Consider the following 15,677-nt stretch of genomic DNA (forward strand, 5'->3'; position numbering starts at 1 on the left):
AAGGCCCCCTTTATAAAACCGTAAGCAAGTCAGAAGTCCCAGTTAAAAATTGTCATGTTGATAAGGTTCAACCATATATATTTAACTGGGCTAAAGGCTTCAACAGTCCAAGGTTTTAATCTTGTATAAAGACAGGTTAGATTTCATCTAGCTTTCAGCACAACTGTGTAACCATGTCAAGAGACAACTGTTGTAAATGGGTCATCCATCTTAGCCCTGGTCTACACTAGGGGGTGGGATTGATCTAAGTTATGCAACTTCAGTTACATGAATAATGTAGCTGAAGTTGATGTATTTAGATTGACTTACTATGGTGTCTTCACTGTGGTGAGTCGACTGCTGCCGCTCCCGTCGACTGTGCTTGCGCGTCTCGCAGCGGTGGAGTACAGGAGTTGATGGGAGAGGGCTCGCGGGTTGATTTATTGCGTCTAGACTAGACGCAATAAATCGATCCCCACTGGATCGATCACTGCCCGCCGAGAGAGAGAAGCCCAAAACAAAGTAATCTACCACTAGTCCTGAAAGAGATACCATTTATTCTCTCCATTTTACTATTTCCGTGTGATCAATGAAAGGGGCTCTAGTTAACCTCTTTGGAAATCTAGGTGGGTTCTGATTTTTCTAGTATCTTAATAACTGAGATACAAACCTGACTAAATTCTGGCAAAAGAAAGAAAAACCTTTCAAAAAACCCTATGTATAAAGCTTATGAGTAAGTGGCAGATCATATCCTCCATTTGCCCTAACAGAGTATGTTCAGATCACTTCCAGTAAAGTCAGCATATCAGCATCAGAGACTTGCTGTTAATGAAGGAACACAAGTTAGTTTTCATGCAGTCTCTTCTAGATGGCACAGCAGAATTTATTTAACTAGGATGCATCAGGTATCTGGACAGGCCTATTATTCACTTATAGCCAAACCCCTGAACCTGCTCCCTGGTGGGAGTTCGAGGGCTGGATAAAAATGTCTGACTCGCTGGAAGTGGCCCGTGGGCTGTAGTTTGCCCACTTCTGCGCCAGGCACTATCTGCAATACAAATGTATGCATCAGTTACACAAACACAATTGCTACCTCTTCACAAAATCATTTTCTTCTCTATCACCAGATGGGAGTAAAGAGTAAAACCACAAGAACAGAGTTTTCACTCTGGAGGTAAACCTACCCAAGTCCCTCCATCCATCGTTTGCATCGCTGCAGGACTTCCACCACTTAGAGCTCTGTGGAGGGGCTTCTTCAGGCTACAAGGAAAAGAGGAAGTTTGCAATGGAGATGGTGTTACTCTTACCATAATGCCCCAAATGTGCCCAGGACGGAGGCAGGTGCTTAAAATCACATATTAAAAACATCTCCGTTCTATACAGAGAAGGAATGATCAAGCTAATGATCAAATTCATGAATTTCCATGAAATTTAGGATTGGAACTTCCTTTACCTTATGATCTCCTAGCAGATAAACAATTGTATGTCTGAAATAGGCATTTATGTACAGGATACAGGTTTCCATGGGAGAAATGCCACCAACCATAGAAATTTTACCTGCTTAAGGACTGATTAACATTCTGCAGACCCTCCATCCATCCTATGCATACATACCAACTGCAAAGTCTACCTAAGGTACCATGCTATTAAGGAAGATTAAAATCCTAAGAAACCAAAGTGGAATGTCTGGGTAACATCATGCAGACAGGAACTTTTGTTTAGCATTGTAGATGACTTCTAGTGCCCTAAATTTGAATTCGTTTCTTGGTACTCAGAGATAAATTTTCCTGGGGCAAAGTCTGTTTGCACGCGATGAAATGTGACAGATTGAGGTACAAAAAGACTAGACATATCAGCAAACATGCCAAATTGGTACATGGTTATATAGAGGCTGCTATTGTAAACTGAAAGTTCCAAAATTTCAATTCATTGTGCCACTTGAAAATTTAGAACCTCCAACATGACAGCAGAAAATATGTGGGCTTTTTTTTTGGTGCAAGCAGCAAAGAATCCTGTGGCACCTTATAGACTAACAGACGTTTTGGAGCATGAGCTTTCGTGGGTGAATACCCACTTCCTCAGATGCAAGTACTGTTGGCATGAAATGTTCTTATATATCGGTAGAGGGTTGACAGCCTGGGAATGAACGTCTGACACTGAATTTCAAAGGCATAGCTGGGAGTTAGGCATTCACCTCCTGGTGAAAGTCCACGGAAGTTGGGTGCACAACTGCCCTACATGCCTTTGAACTCCTCTCCCCCATGTGCTTTTATTGTTTAACACTACACAAGTATGTTTTGTTTTTAAATATTAGTTAAATAAACATGTGGGATCTTTCAGCTATGAGTCCAAATACTGTCAATATTAATATTCAGATTTTTTCCTATGACAAATTTACATTAGAGTTGTACCTGCCTAAGACTGTTAAAGAAGTTGCAAAACAATTATTTATGATGGCCCATGCCATCATAAGCTTTATTGAAGCTTATCAATCAAGAAGCGTTATTGATTGTTTTATTATGAATTTTCAGACCTCAGCACTCAAAGCTTCTGAGGTGCAAAAGATGATGAGCTGGAGTTGACTGCACCATAAAATTCAATGTACAAAAATCTATATTTAGAAGACAATACAAGAAGAGAAAAATCAATTAATTTCAGTCTGAGTTTATTTAATATTTTTTCTAGTTCACTTTAAATGGAACATTAACTCCATCAATACTGGAAAGACATTGTGATAATACTTAAATTAAAAATGTACTCAGTCACTGCATCACTAAAAATTATATTCCCCAAGTGGAAATATAACTATTTTTCTAGTTTTAAGTAAGAGTTATTGCACTTAATTTGGAAATATTTTTTTAAAAACATTCTATTTCTAGCAGATCAGTATAAATTGTCTGATCTTTATACTATTTTGTTCTGCTTAACAATATCATGAAACTGTACAGATCCTAGTTCTGTAGAAAAGCATTAATAGACTGAAGCTTCAAAAAAGAAAGTTAACAAAAAAAATATACCCATGATTTTTTTTTCTCCTCAGATCTATACTTTGGTCATTGAAGAATCTCCTTTATTTAACTGAAATCTATCAATAATATCCTTTAAACTTGGTTATATCATTTATATAGAACATTTCACATAAAATATATCTGATTGCAAGAGTTCAAAAATCAATGGGTGGAGAAATGGCATTTAAAAATGAGACAAACTCCTTTAAATAGGAGATTGTAATCATTAAATAAATTCCTTCCTGGCTTCTCTGCTGATGTGTGTACACTTCTACATGTATTCCTAAATCATTCAAGCATAACACAATTTTTTTGGAATTTATGTTTTTTTCATTTCTTCTCATGCAGAACTATTTATTGCAATAAAATATGTCTAGAATCAGAATTCACAGGGAAAGCAGCTCACTCCCAACCAGAAAGGTTAAGACAAAAATGTGAAGGTAGGTAATTAAAGAAGAAATGCAGATAAGGCTTAGTGGCATTCAAGGAGACTAAAGCTTCAGATCTGTTAATCCTTTCAGATCAAACATAAACATTACAAGCTATCAAACAAATCTCTGCTTTATGAGAAAAGTCACTCTGATCACAGTAAAGCAAAATCTGCCACTAGACTGTTCTCTAAACTTCCAGACATTAGCTGTTATATAGTCGCGCATAACAACATACTGTCAGTAAAACACTCACCAAGCATTACGTATATTACTTTGAACATCTAGAAATGTGGAACAAAATTCTCTGCTGGTGCAAACTGGCACAGTGTCAGTGGAGTAGCATAAATATGTCCCAGTGGAGAATCTGGCTCTTTCAGCTCTCTAATGTTACATTAAATATACTGTATATTAAATATAGGTGGGCCTTGATAATACAACGGGTGTGTATTGGATACACTGAGAATATGGTGAAATGTAATAGAAAGTGGTCAGTAATTTTGTGCAGTAATTGATTAAAACAGCAGCATACAATACATTTCCTTTGTGCTTTTCCAGGAACAAAAAGGCTGGCCAAACAATCATCATATGAAAAAAGGTTAGGCAGATTGTACTGCTGCAATATTGATCACTCAGAAAACAAGAGCACTCTTAAAAGACTGAACACAGCAGGATTGTATGTCCTGAATGTAGTTAACAAGGAAACCGCAGGAACTTTCCATGAAGTTTGAAGATTGTAAGACATAAGAAAATAAAGAAAAATAAAATTAACTGCTGCTGCCATTTACTAGAAATGGCAAATGAGGCTAATGGGGCATGGCTGTTCTTTTAGCTTACTCTTATGAGGTTAACACTGGACAGGGAGAGCCTGAAGAAAAGGATTTGTGGTCACAACTTCAACCATGGGGCCAAAGACATTTACAAAGAGACATCTGCCCTACATTGAAGGGAAAATCTAAGTTCCTTCCCACTCTGAGTGGAACAGGTAGGGCTGCCAACCCTCCAGGATTGTCCGGGTGTCTCCAGGAATTAAAGATTAACCTTTAATTAAAGATTATGTCATGTGATGAAATCTCCAGGAATTCGTCCAATCAAAGTTGGCAACCCTAGAAACAGGTAGCAAATCTCAGAAAAGATCATCTGATTTTCTTTGTGAACTTGATTTTTCCCCCCCCTTTTTGAGGAGTTTTGTCTTTAGAAGCTTGCAAGCTAATGTAAACATTTTGGATATGTGCGGTTAAACTTTCAGTTAAAAAAACTGACAGCTACAAAGTGGGCAATACAACAGTAATGAGTTTGTGATTTAAGATAATTTTATCATAATTTTTTAAAATATATTTATATAAAATAACATGGATGGTCAAAATTGTTTAACAATAAAAGGGTAGGTCAAAATAGAGTTCTCTTCACCAACATTGGCACACAATTAAAAAAGGAGCTCACGAGATTCTCCTAGAAGGGTATCTACCTTCCTCGAATTATAATCCTTTATTAAAGTACACACGTTCTAAACCAGGGCTGAACTCTTGGATCTTGGCTCGCAATTCTGGCTCCAAGCGTGTTACGGACATGGAACTAAACAAAAGAAAGATAGTAAAATCAGTACACATAAAAATGTTTGGATCTAAAATAAAAAAAGATGATGAATCTGCTCAAGGCTTTTTGGACTAGGAAAGCTGGTTCTGGATCTATATTTTCCCCCTAATATGATGTTCTTAGATCAGAAGCAAAATAACTTAACTTGCTTGGTAATGAGATGATCTGCCTATTCAAGAAATAGCTGTTGTTCTAGTATCTTGGACTTCAACTGTGACGGTTAGGTTCTCATGTAAATGTAGTGCTGGAAGATACAAACTATACCCTTTTACGAGACTTTCAAAAAATAGTGTATTTGGCTGCTTTTGACGACTATGTTATTTTATTCTGTTGAATCAAAGGAATTAGTCTGTAGACGCAACATTTATTTTTCATTTGTAAAATGAACTCAATTGACAAGATATGTAACAGCTGCAATTTCTTAAATACATTTTTTTTTAATTAATTTCCTTATAAAATTAGTGAGTCAACTCAGGACACATGAAGGTGAATTTCAAGAAGCACTGATCTAACTCAGGAATAGCATGTGCTCACTACACTGACTTGCCAGTGCAACTGTGTCAATCCAGCTCAACATAGCCCTGCCGTGTTCCTTGCTATTGCAGCTCTTCGGTCTGTTCTTAACTAGGAGGCAAACAATGTGTAACTGCATTGTTGGAATCAAGGGAGTTACACCAGTGTAAAAATTATGTAAGTGAAATGAGAATGAAACCCAGGGTTTCCAGAAGAGAAAAGCCGGTGAACTCACCCACTAACTTTGTTAACCAACTAACCTCCAGCTGCAACATTTAAATCACATTAAGTATTTTTTCCACTTGATGCAGTAATCATGACTTCCATTAATGACAAAAGGAAAGAACACATGTCAGTGGAGTTTTTACACCAAGTTTGCATAATGTATTGCATTTGAGCTAACCTTAATATTTAGTCTTTCCAGGCTGCTTCAGGATCTCATGGACAATGAATGTCAGCTCCATGTTTATTTTCAAACAAAGCTAATGGTTCTGAGACATGTTAACATGGATGAGGCTCTTACCTGGGGACAATCTTATTACTCAAACTACAAATAAAGCACACACACTTCAAGTGGTGTCCATTCAGTGCGAGTTTTCAAATGAAAAAAAATGGATCTCACCATTTTCATATATTAAAATGATGCCACCACCTTAAGGCACAAATATGCATCCTTTTGAGCACATCATCTTCCCCTCTTTGAATCCCTCTATTGGTTCCTCACTGTGCTGTGTATCAGATCCAAGCTCCTTGTCTTGACATTCAAGGCCTCACATTATTCAACCCCAATATATATGTCCAACTGTTTCCTTTTCTCCATTCACCCCATTCTCTCTGTTCCATTGCTGATGCCACTCCTTTGCATCCCCTCCACTCCTGCTTCTGTATCTTCTTCAGATCTGCCCTGCAACAGGAATGCCCTCTCAAACCCCAAGTCCTCCCCTCTCATTCAAACCCCTCCTAAAACTCATTTCTGACACCTAGCCTATCAGAAGTTAAACTCCACGCACCAACTAAACAGAACTATTAATAAGCGCACCTGCCTTACTAAATAACTGTGGCAACTGTCTTTTCTTTCCTCCCATATGTCATATGTGAATTTAGATTGTATATTCTTTGAGGCGGTGGGGGAGGGGGGCATTTATTTACTTTTTGCTGTGGAACGTCTTGCATACTTCAGGGCTGTCAACATTAAAAGAATAAAAAAACCCACACGTACCTTTTTTGAGGAAACAATGCACAGCACAGAGGTGTAGCAAACACCAAACTATAAAAGACAAAAATAAGATTACAATATTTAGGGTAGAATCATACTTTTCCAAAAAACATTGCTAGACACACAATTCAATCATTTTATTCTCTTTTCTTCTCAAGGATGGCAGGGCTCAGTCCTGTGACATGAAGTCAATTCTCCACTGCCTTGCACTATATGTAGTAATTTACACCTATACAGAGTGCAAAGAGGGCGCAAAGCACTATCACCCATATAAAGCAGTAAAAATCTGATTTGGTGACATTTCACACCCACTTTGCACAGATCTAAGTGATGAACAAGAGGTTAGGCAATGAAGAATCAAGCCCCTTTTTGACTTCCATGTGAGTTGAGAGCATTCGCAACATTACAGGAATAGGTTCTATATTATCACCTGTTTAGGCAGTGGTCAATACAGCTTATTTTAATCAGTTGTAGGCCTGAGCCACCACCCGTATCCCCTTCTGCCCCCTTTCTTTGCTGGTTATATCTACATTTGTAATTTCTCCATGCTGATGGCTACCATAAAAGAAGCAATGGAAGCAAGAGATTCGTGATTCATTTTTAAAAAAACGAATAGGTAATACGATATAGAATATATCATTTACATCTGCTCAATCTCGTTAACACCTCATCTCACAGAAGGAATGAATTGTTTCTGATGCTCATTGGCTTTACTGCCCAAAAACATACAGCCTTGATTTGCAAATTGTGCCTCTTTACATCTTCCAAGGAGCTATAGTCACACTTGTTCAAAATAGTAGACAAGAAACTCACTCACCAGACTCCAACTAATCCAACTTGAATGGGGGCACTCATCCATGGGAACCGCTGTGTTAAAAATAATTATTACATAGTGAATCAAGTGTGCTTTTCCCTCCCCACAGTTTTGGAGATTTCATGTACTCATAAGAGAGGGACTGACAGCTGCTAAGAGCTAAACATTGTGCAGATATACTGTGCAAGTTCTCCCCACAGCTTTGCCAGCACACTTCAATCCTGACCTCTAACATTGCTAAATTTGAGGGCCTGGTCCCAAGTCCTCTGAAGTCAGTGGAAAGATCCCCATTGACATCAATGTGTATTGGATCAGATCTGAATAAGTCTCCACTAGGAACTAGATTAATAGATGGCTGACAACCCACTCTGCTCATGACTGGATTCTGATTTGAGTCTAGGGGCCAGTTCCATGGTGAGACCACTTTGTGCTGCACTGCTTCAGAATGTAGCAGCAGCATCAGTGTCTGGCCCTGAGAGGATCAGCCCAGTGAAAACAGAACCATATGGCAGAGTAGAGGCTCATATGCTGCCCTTCTTCCTACCAACATAAGGAATTTGGTCAAGACAGCCCTATGCTGTATTGAATCCTGGCTATTGTTTCAATCTGTTCTGCACCCTCAGGTTGCTCTAACTTATGCCTCAGGATTTGCCAGCAACTGCTTAAGGATCATGGGAGTGCCAAGGTAAGGTTTTGCACCAGCCTCTCTCCTCACCCCTTGATTTGCTCTGTATGCTTCTCAGCTATCACTGAGGTTCTGGCTCTAAATTCCTATCGATAAAACTAGTACTGTGCAACCGTGCGAGGGCCCCACTCCTTTTACAATTAAAGAAAAACATAAAATAGAAGCTGTGATTTGTTTAGCAAAGTAAAATATTTTTTTTTATATAAATGTGATATTTATGGCTGGTTCATCTCTATTGCACTTTCTTTTGCAAATCTCATCAAATGTACTTGGAAAGAAGAAAAACTTTTATTGCAGGTCTTTAGATGATTTAAAAAAAATACTATGTTAGAATTTTAGCTGAAATTAAATACTAATGAAATAAAACCAGACATTTTAATGAAACTCTGCTATGATGGGCTTTTTCATTATCATCAAACGAAGGTCTCTAAAAAGCATGAAATTGCTATCACAACAACATGTTGATTTGAAACAAAGCAGTTAATTAGCTAAGATTACACACTACAGTTGGTAAGTATAAAGATGATGTGTCTACAAGAAGCATTCCTCAAGCTGTAGGAAACTGGTGAACCAACAACAAAAGTGAATGTCAGTATTTTGGAGGGGAAAATGGAAGCAATAGGGAATGAAGGCAAAAAGGAATTTAAGAAAGTATGACAAGGTTGGTGCTAAAAGATCACATCAGAAACAAAGAAGTGGGAAAACAATACTGGAATTAGCTCTTTCCTCAGGGACAGAGAGGAAATAACATAGCAGATTGTGCCCTTCTTTGTTTGAGGCAGTCTGTAGTCCAGAAATGGCTGCAGGAGAGAACCGTCCAATTCATCAATTACCTACAAAAGTAGACAACAGATGGAAAAAAGCAGCATCAAGGCGATAAAGGAGGATGAATTAAGTGGTGCTGCACTGTTCTGATATTCCATTAATGCATCTTCATCTGACCTTTGCCCCAGATAGATTGGTTCAAAAGGCTTTAGTTTCATACAGTGGGAGAGTTAATGACAAGAGATGGTAGGAACAGCATCACAGGAGCAGAAGTGCTTGGAGACTCTATGCTTATCACAGCTTGTGTACCAGCAGCAGAGGACTGTGGGATTGCTATCCTCTTTGTGGGAATGTTAGTCAGATTCCTTACTGTGAAAGGCTATGATCAAGGCGAGCATTATGGTTGAGAGATTTCAAGTACTGAAAACTGAGCATAATACAGAGGCATCAGGTCACTTGGGGTATGTAAGACAGATCTGTGCTTTTATCACAGTAAAGCACAGTGGTATATAGCCTTTATCTGAGTGGGATATTACTTTGAAAAACACAGGTGTGTCTAACAGCCTAGGCAGCATCATTAGCATAAACTGGTTCGTTTGATGAAACGTTTTTTGTTTCATAACAGCAGTATGTAAAAAACACCTGAATGCTGCTGGACAATGCTTATATTAAAAAGAATAGGAGGAAGAAGCCAGCATTAAAGATAAGTTTTAAGAACAAATATCTGGAAGAGTGAAAAAAATACAACCAAACAAGGAGACATAAGTAAAATACACTTAACTAAAAACAAGTTAGAGGCATCAGACTCAGAATGTGCATCTGTCTGGAGAGAAAACAAAAACAAAGCAGCACAAGATAACAAAATAATTTGGCAAATACCAATTCTCTCATTGAACTCAGGAAGACAGTAATTCTGAATGTACTAGGACTTAACTTCCACATGGTTTGTGTGGCAGGTGTCATTGTTGGATAGCGCACATAAAGAGGTTGTAGAAATGAAAATTAAATATGAAAACTTAGTATTTTAGTTATTGCTTCTATTCACTGTTAGAAGAACTTATGAATCTGCCACCTTGCCCGGTGTGACTATGCACGATTTGCAATTAGATAAATAAATAACATGACTGGAAGCAGTTAAGGAATTAGAGGCATATGGAAGGAACTTGAATGTATCACAGGATAGTTCTTTGAAGAGCAGAACTATATGAGAGAAGACTACAGAACAGGCTTTCTTTCTAATTAGGGAAAAAAGTTTGCAATGGTTGTTACAGTTGCAAACTAAGAAAATCTGATTAGATGGTTATATTACATGAATGAGGAAAAAATACACAGGAATCAACCTGAGTATCAGAAATGATGTATAGAGCAACAGGAGAACGTAGGATGAGAACCTGTATGAGAAATTATATGATTTTATGAACCGTGTTAGAATTGGTTTAAAAATCTCCAAGTTCAGGCGGCAACAGCGATTTTCAGAAGTTTATAGGGAAAAAGCATCCAAATTGCCTCTAATGGAAGGGTTAGATGAGATGGAAGTGTACCTATAAACTCTGCATTTCTATACTAACATAGTTTATGGCTCCTGCCATTGGCAGCAGCTATTGTGACTTAGTTTTCAGACATATATACCCAAGCATGAATCAACAGAGATAATGAATATAAGTAATAATCATGTAGTCATATGGCCTTTGTTTTTATTTTTAATATCAATGGAGTTTACCATGATACCATTAAAACTGTTAGACAAGAAGAAACAGAAAAAAGATGATATTCTATGGCAGAATATAAAGAAATGAAGACTTGCTGATTGACACGCATTTGTTTATTTTCAGGCTTTTTAGTCTCAAAGGTATGTCTTCACCGCAAATAAAAACCGGCAGCTGGCCCATGCCATCTGACTTGGCCAAGGGGCTGTTTAATTGCAGTGTAGATGTTCAGGCTTGGGCTGGATCCTTGGCTCTAGGACTTTCTAAGGTGGGAAGGTCTTGGAGCTTGGTCTGCAGCCCGAGCCCAAACATCTACACCATGGTTAAACAGTCCCTTAGCCTGAGTTCTGCAAGCCTGAGTCAGCGGGAACAGGCCAGGTGCAGGTTTTTAACTGTTGTGTAGACATACCCAAAAAGAGTTTTACAGGCACATAAGAATTATTTTTCTGGAATGCCGGTGTGCAAAGCAAAGACTGAGGTACATGTGTTAGTAAAGCAGATTGTAGGTGGTGGTGTCACAATACTGCAGGTGGAATGGTGCTTCTGGAAACCTCAAGAGGACATGCACAAGCTGCTAGTTAAAAATGCAGCTCATTCCTTAATAGTTTTAGAACTAATCTACACCAAATGTTACCACTGACTAATTGCAGAGCAAGATTTCACCTGAACTCACAGTCTGTGAGGCTGAGGGGAAGGAACAGGAGAGCATAAACGATCATGATGGTACCAAAGAACATTGAGTAGCCACTGAAGAAATCTCTCATGTATGCTGATCTGCAAAATTTACAACATCCTTATGTTGATTATACTGCACAATAAATACTAGAAGTTTGACTCCAAAGACACACTGATTCCTCCTTCACTCTTTTTGCCATAAATGTCATGTTTCTGCCACGCAAGTTGATATGACACATGACCATTCTTTCATGCTGTGCACATGTACAACCATTTTTGCTCTAAATTTGCAACCCCCTAGACTTCAGAAAACGGATGTCCTTGCTCTTTATGGACAGTGAATTTTCAGGCGCACTGCTGTAGTTATCAGGCCTCAAGTAGTCTAAAGGTCAAAGGAAGTCCATGAATAAGAGTTAGGTCAAATCAATATACATTTCATTTATACTAGGGAAAACATGATGTGTGTATATGGGAGCGTCACTCCTATCAGTTAGGAGAACCATGCAGTTTAAGTCTCTAGAGTAAAGATTTTCATTCCAAAATTCAACAGCTATATTCCCGGTCTTAGCACTGTGAACACAATTTTCTGAAGAAGTGAGCATTTCAGGAAAATGTAGTTTTCTAAATTTGGGGTTAAAAGAAAATAAAAATTAAACAGTCTTATGGAAATGCATATTTATACACACGTGCGTGTGCATGTGCACACACAGTGTATATTTCAGTAGTGTAGTTGTGAAATCTAAACTCAACATAAAGATTATGAAGAACAGAAATATAAGAAATAATTCCTCAGAGTCAACTAAACATGTAATCTAAAAACTGATTACACTAAAAATATACCTTTCCAAGGAGTGTCGGTAAGTTTACACACAGTACTTCTTTTCTGCTTCTAACAATAAGCATGTTCCTAACTCAACTTGTGTGTTTCCCATACAAAGATATGAGATTGTCCATAGTCACTCATGCAAAAGGAAGCCAGGGACATTAATGGGCAAAGAAATTCTACCTTTGTAACTAAAATACAGCCCTGGCTCAGGTCTCATGTGAAATCTGTATGATATTTTATTCATAATGTATTAGTTATTACTGCTGATTACAACCTCATGTATATACACAGTGTAAAAGATAAACCAAAATACCTTAATAGATCAGTATTAGATTTATATGAACATAATATGAACAACTAGATAAGGCCATCACATGACATTAGCTTCAATAAAATATGAGAAACATATCATACTTGTTGAAAAATGCATACTCAATATTTGGTTTACCCATCATTCTAATGTGTCATTTTCAAATCAGATTTTTTTACACTTCAAGATGCTTTTTGACTGCAGCTAAGCAGAACCTCTCTTTATTGACCAAAACTTAAAAAAAAATATTAAAATGATTTGCGTTGTATTTGTAATAAATTCAGTGTTTACAAGTATTCCACTGAAACAAGCAAATCTTGCTGAACAGAGAAGAATTGCATATTTTAGAATTTTTTAAAAAAACATAGTTATTGTATTTTATAATTTGGTAGGCTCATTCATTTTTTGGGTGGGTGGGAGCAAAGGAAAGGTAGGTGATACAAACATCATTCGAAAACAGATTGCAATCTGTGTGCAGCCCATTGTGTTAGCTGATTCAGATAAATGTTCCCTAGATTTTAACCAAAATATCATCTACACATACATGATGCTATGCAGAGTAATCTACTCAGTCCTTTCATAAAACTTTTATTTAAACAGTGCTGAGGTGAAGGCCAGGGACTGTTCAAATGAATTATTTAAATAATTCATAATACTTCGATAGCACCTCTGATCAGAGCGATATAAAGCACTCTGCCAACCTTAAGCAAGCATAACACCCTATTATTTCTGCTTTACAGATGGGGAAACTGAAGCACAGGCAAGTTAAAAGAGTTAGATTCTATTTGGTGCTGAGCAACTCATTTGAAGTACTTAAGCACATGCCTAAGAACCCACAGACTTCGATGGGGCTTCTGCAAGTGCTTAACGTAAAGCATGTTCTGAACTGTGTTCGTGAATTGGGGCTTAGCTCCCTCAACTCCCACTGTCTTCAACGGCAGTTGAGGGGACTGAATATCTTCAAGGAGCTGCTCAGGTCCTCACAGGATGGAGCCCTAAGTGATATGACAACAGTCAGAAATTCTTGACTGGCAGAACAACCTTTAACCATTAGACAGCATTTCCGAACTATTCAGTAAAAGATTTAATAATTTAACTGGCAAAACTACATTACTGAAAATATTCCAAATGTTTCTTTATGCATATTCAGAAACAAAATGTTTCCTTTTCTAGGGAATATAACAGTTAGCTGTTGGGTCATAGAATCATAGAAGAAGACTAGGGTTGGAGGAGACCTCAGGAGGTCATCTAGTCCAACCCCCAGGACCAATCCCCAACTAAATCATTCCAGCCAGGGCTTTGTCAAGCCTGACCTTAAAAACCTCTACGGATGGAGATTCCACCACCTCCCTAGGTAATCCATTCCAGTGCAGATGTAGACTAACTTTTTGTTTCTGTGTGTATTTGTGGTTAAGTAACTTAAACAATGTTTTGTGAAAATACAAATATTATTGAAAACATAACATTGTAATCTTTCTTCATGTAACATTTACCTAATACTTTGTATATGAAATACATGTGAATACGTCCTATATGCATATATTTAGCAACAGGGACTTACCTTTAAAAAGGCTTTTTTTTCCAAAGTATTCATTATAAAGGGAGGAATAGCTGAAAGACAGAAAATAAAAAACAAAACAAAACAAATGTTTAATTCTCTGCAAACAACACATATTTTTCCATAAATCTTTTTGCGGCAGTTTAGAACACTAGTTGGAAATCTTATGCCACCTTTAGAATCTGCAATACTTTTCGGTGACTTCTTGGAGCGTGAACAATAACATCCAAATAGCTTAATTATGACGGTTTCAATATTTACACATATCTCTATCAATGTGCGCAAGCATTTTGCTTGGACAATTCAGTCTATTGTAAATTTTCCTCATTCTGGAGCAGACTTATCTTCTCCTCATTTTCCCTAGTGCTCCTTTCCCATTGTGTAGGCTGTTCCAGTGGCATCTCCACGTTCCCCACAACTCCAGGTCAAAAAGAGCAGCTGACTTTCAGCAAGCTGAAAGCATTGGTTAGTAGGACCCATTAACACCAGTAAGGAGGTGATATACCATCATCTCCTTCTACTGCTTGGCTTTTACCAGCCTGCACACAAATTTTAACATTTACATCCTTTGTGAGATTACATTATCAAGGTATTCACCTAAATTAGTGTAATACTAAGCACAGAAAAAACGATTTCCCTTAGAGTAGAATCATCTTAATTGAGACACCTCAATGGATGACCTATCATCCTAATTAAGCACCTGCCTTGATTAAAAGGAGTACACTTTAAAGCAGCCAGTTAAGACTTAAAATGAAATGAGTACCATATTGAAGATTTCACAGCTTTTCATTTTGATCTGACTTTCCTTTTCCTGCTTCCCTGCTGCCCTTCACAACCTCTCCTTATCTTTATTTGACAACTTTTCTTCTAACGCATTGGAATGGAAAATTTCTCACCTATTTAAAATATGGTTAAGCACTCAACAACCCAGCACTGGTTAAATATGTCCAGACTTTTAGCTAATTCTGTTCCATTTGAGTAGAAGTCACCACCACTCGCTGAAAGCAGCCAAAGAACCATATCCTCAGAAGTATTTAGGCAACTAGTTCCTATCGATTTCAACCGCAGTTAGGGAGCTAAATACCTTTGAAGATTTGGGCTTAAGGCCCTGTCTACACTACCACTTATGTCAGTAAAACTTACGTCACTCGGAGGAGTGAAAAAAACACCCCCTTGAAAAACAAGTTTTGTTGCCATAAGTGGAAGTGTGCACAGTGCTGTCAGCGGGAGAACTTCTCCTGCTGACATAGCTACTGCTGCTTGTTGATGTGGTTTTATGATGTCAATGGAGAGCTCTCTCCTGTTGGCATAGAGCGGCTATACAAGCCATCTTACAGCGGCGCAGGTGCATCGGTACAGCTGTGCTGCTGTAAGATCCCTAATGTAGCCATGGCCTAAATCTCTTCCTGGGGAATCATTCCAATAAATTCTGTTCCAGTTAAGAGGAACACATAGCATGGTTCCTCCTGGAATGTCTAAACAAAGGTGCAACTATTGTCTCTACAACCTTAGGAGGGTTTGATCTATTAGAGAAACATTTACGTAGAATTCAGCATCTCTCTAGCTGTGTTTATTCTAACAATTGTAGGACAATCATT

At 37.9% G+C, this 15,677-nt stretch overlaps 1 protein-coding gene across 3 annotated transcripts in view; it reads right to left on the reverse strand.

Annotated features, from left to right (window-relative positions):
• Positions 1–2,627: 2,627 nt before the first annotated feature.
• SFXN1 (sideroflexin 1) overlaps positions 2,628–15,677 on the reverse strand; it is a 35,669-nt gene continuing 22,619 nt past the window's right edge. The window contains exons 8-11 of one of the 3 annotated variants that reach the window (XM_050962795.1): positions 14,083–14,132; positions 7,558–7,607; positions 6,744–6,791; positions 2,628–4,990 (exon numbers count right to left, since the gene is read on the reverse strand). In XM_050962795.1, coding sequence (XP_050818752.1) covers positions 4,894–4,990; positions 6,744–6,791; positions 7,558–7,607; positions 14,083–14,132 — 245 coding nt within the window. In that variant the 3' untranslated portion in view covers positions 2,628–4,893. Of the gene's footprint in view, positions 4,991–6,743; positions 6,792–7,557; positions 7,608–11,373; positions 11,485–14,082; positions 14,133–15,677 lie in introns of those variants that run through there. The other 2 variants (XM_050962796.1, XM_050962797.1) reach the window with 2 other exon arrangements.

The sequence above is a fragment of the Gopherus flavomarginatus genome, chromosome 7 (genome assembly GCF_025201925.1).
Source record: "Gopherus flavomarginatus isolate rGopFla2 chromosome 7, rGopFla2.mat.asm, whole genome shotgun sequence".
Taxonomy (NCBI): Eukaryota; Metazoa; Chordata; order Testudines; family Testudinidae; genus Gopherus; species Gopherus flavomarginatus.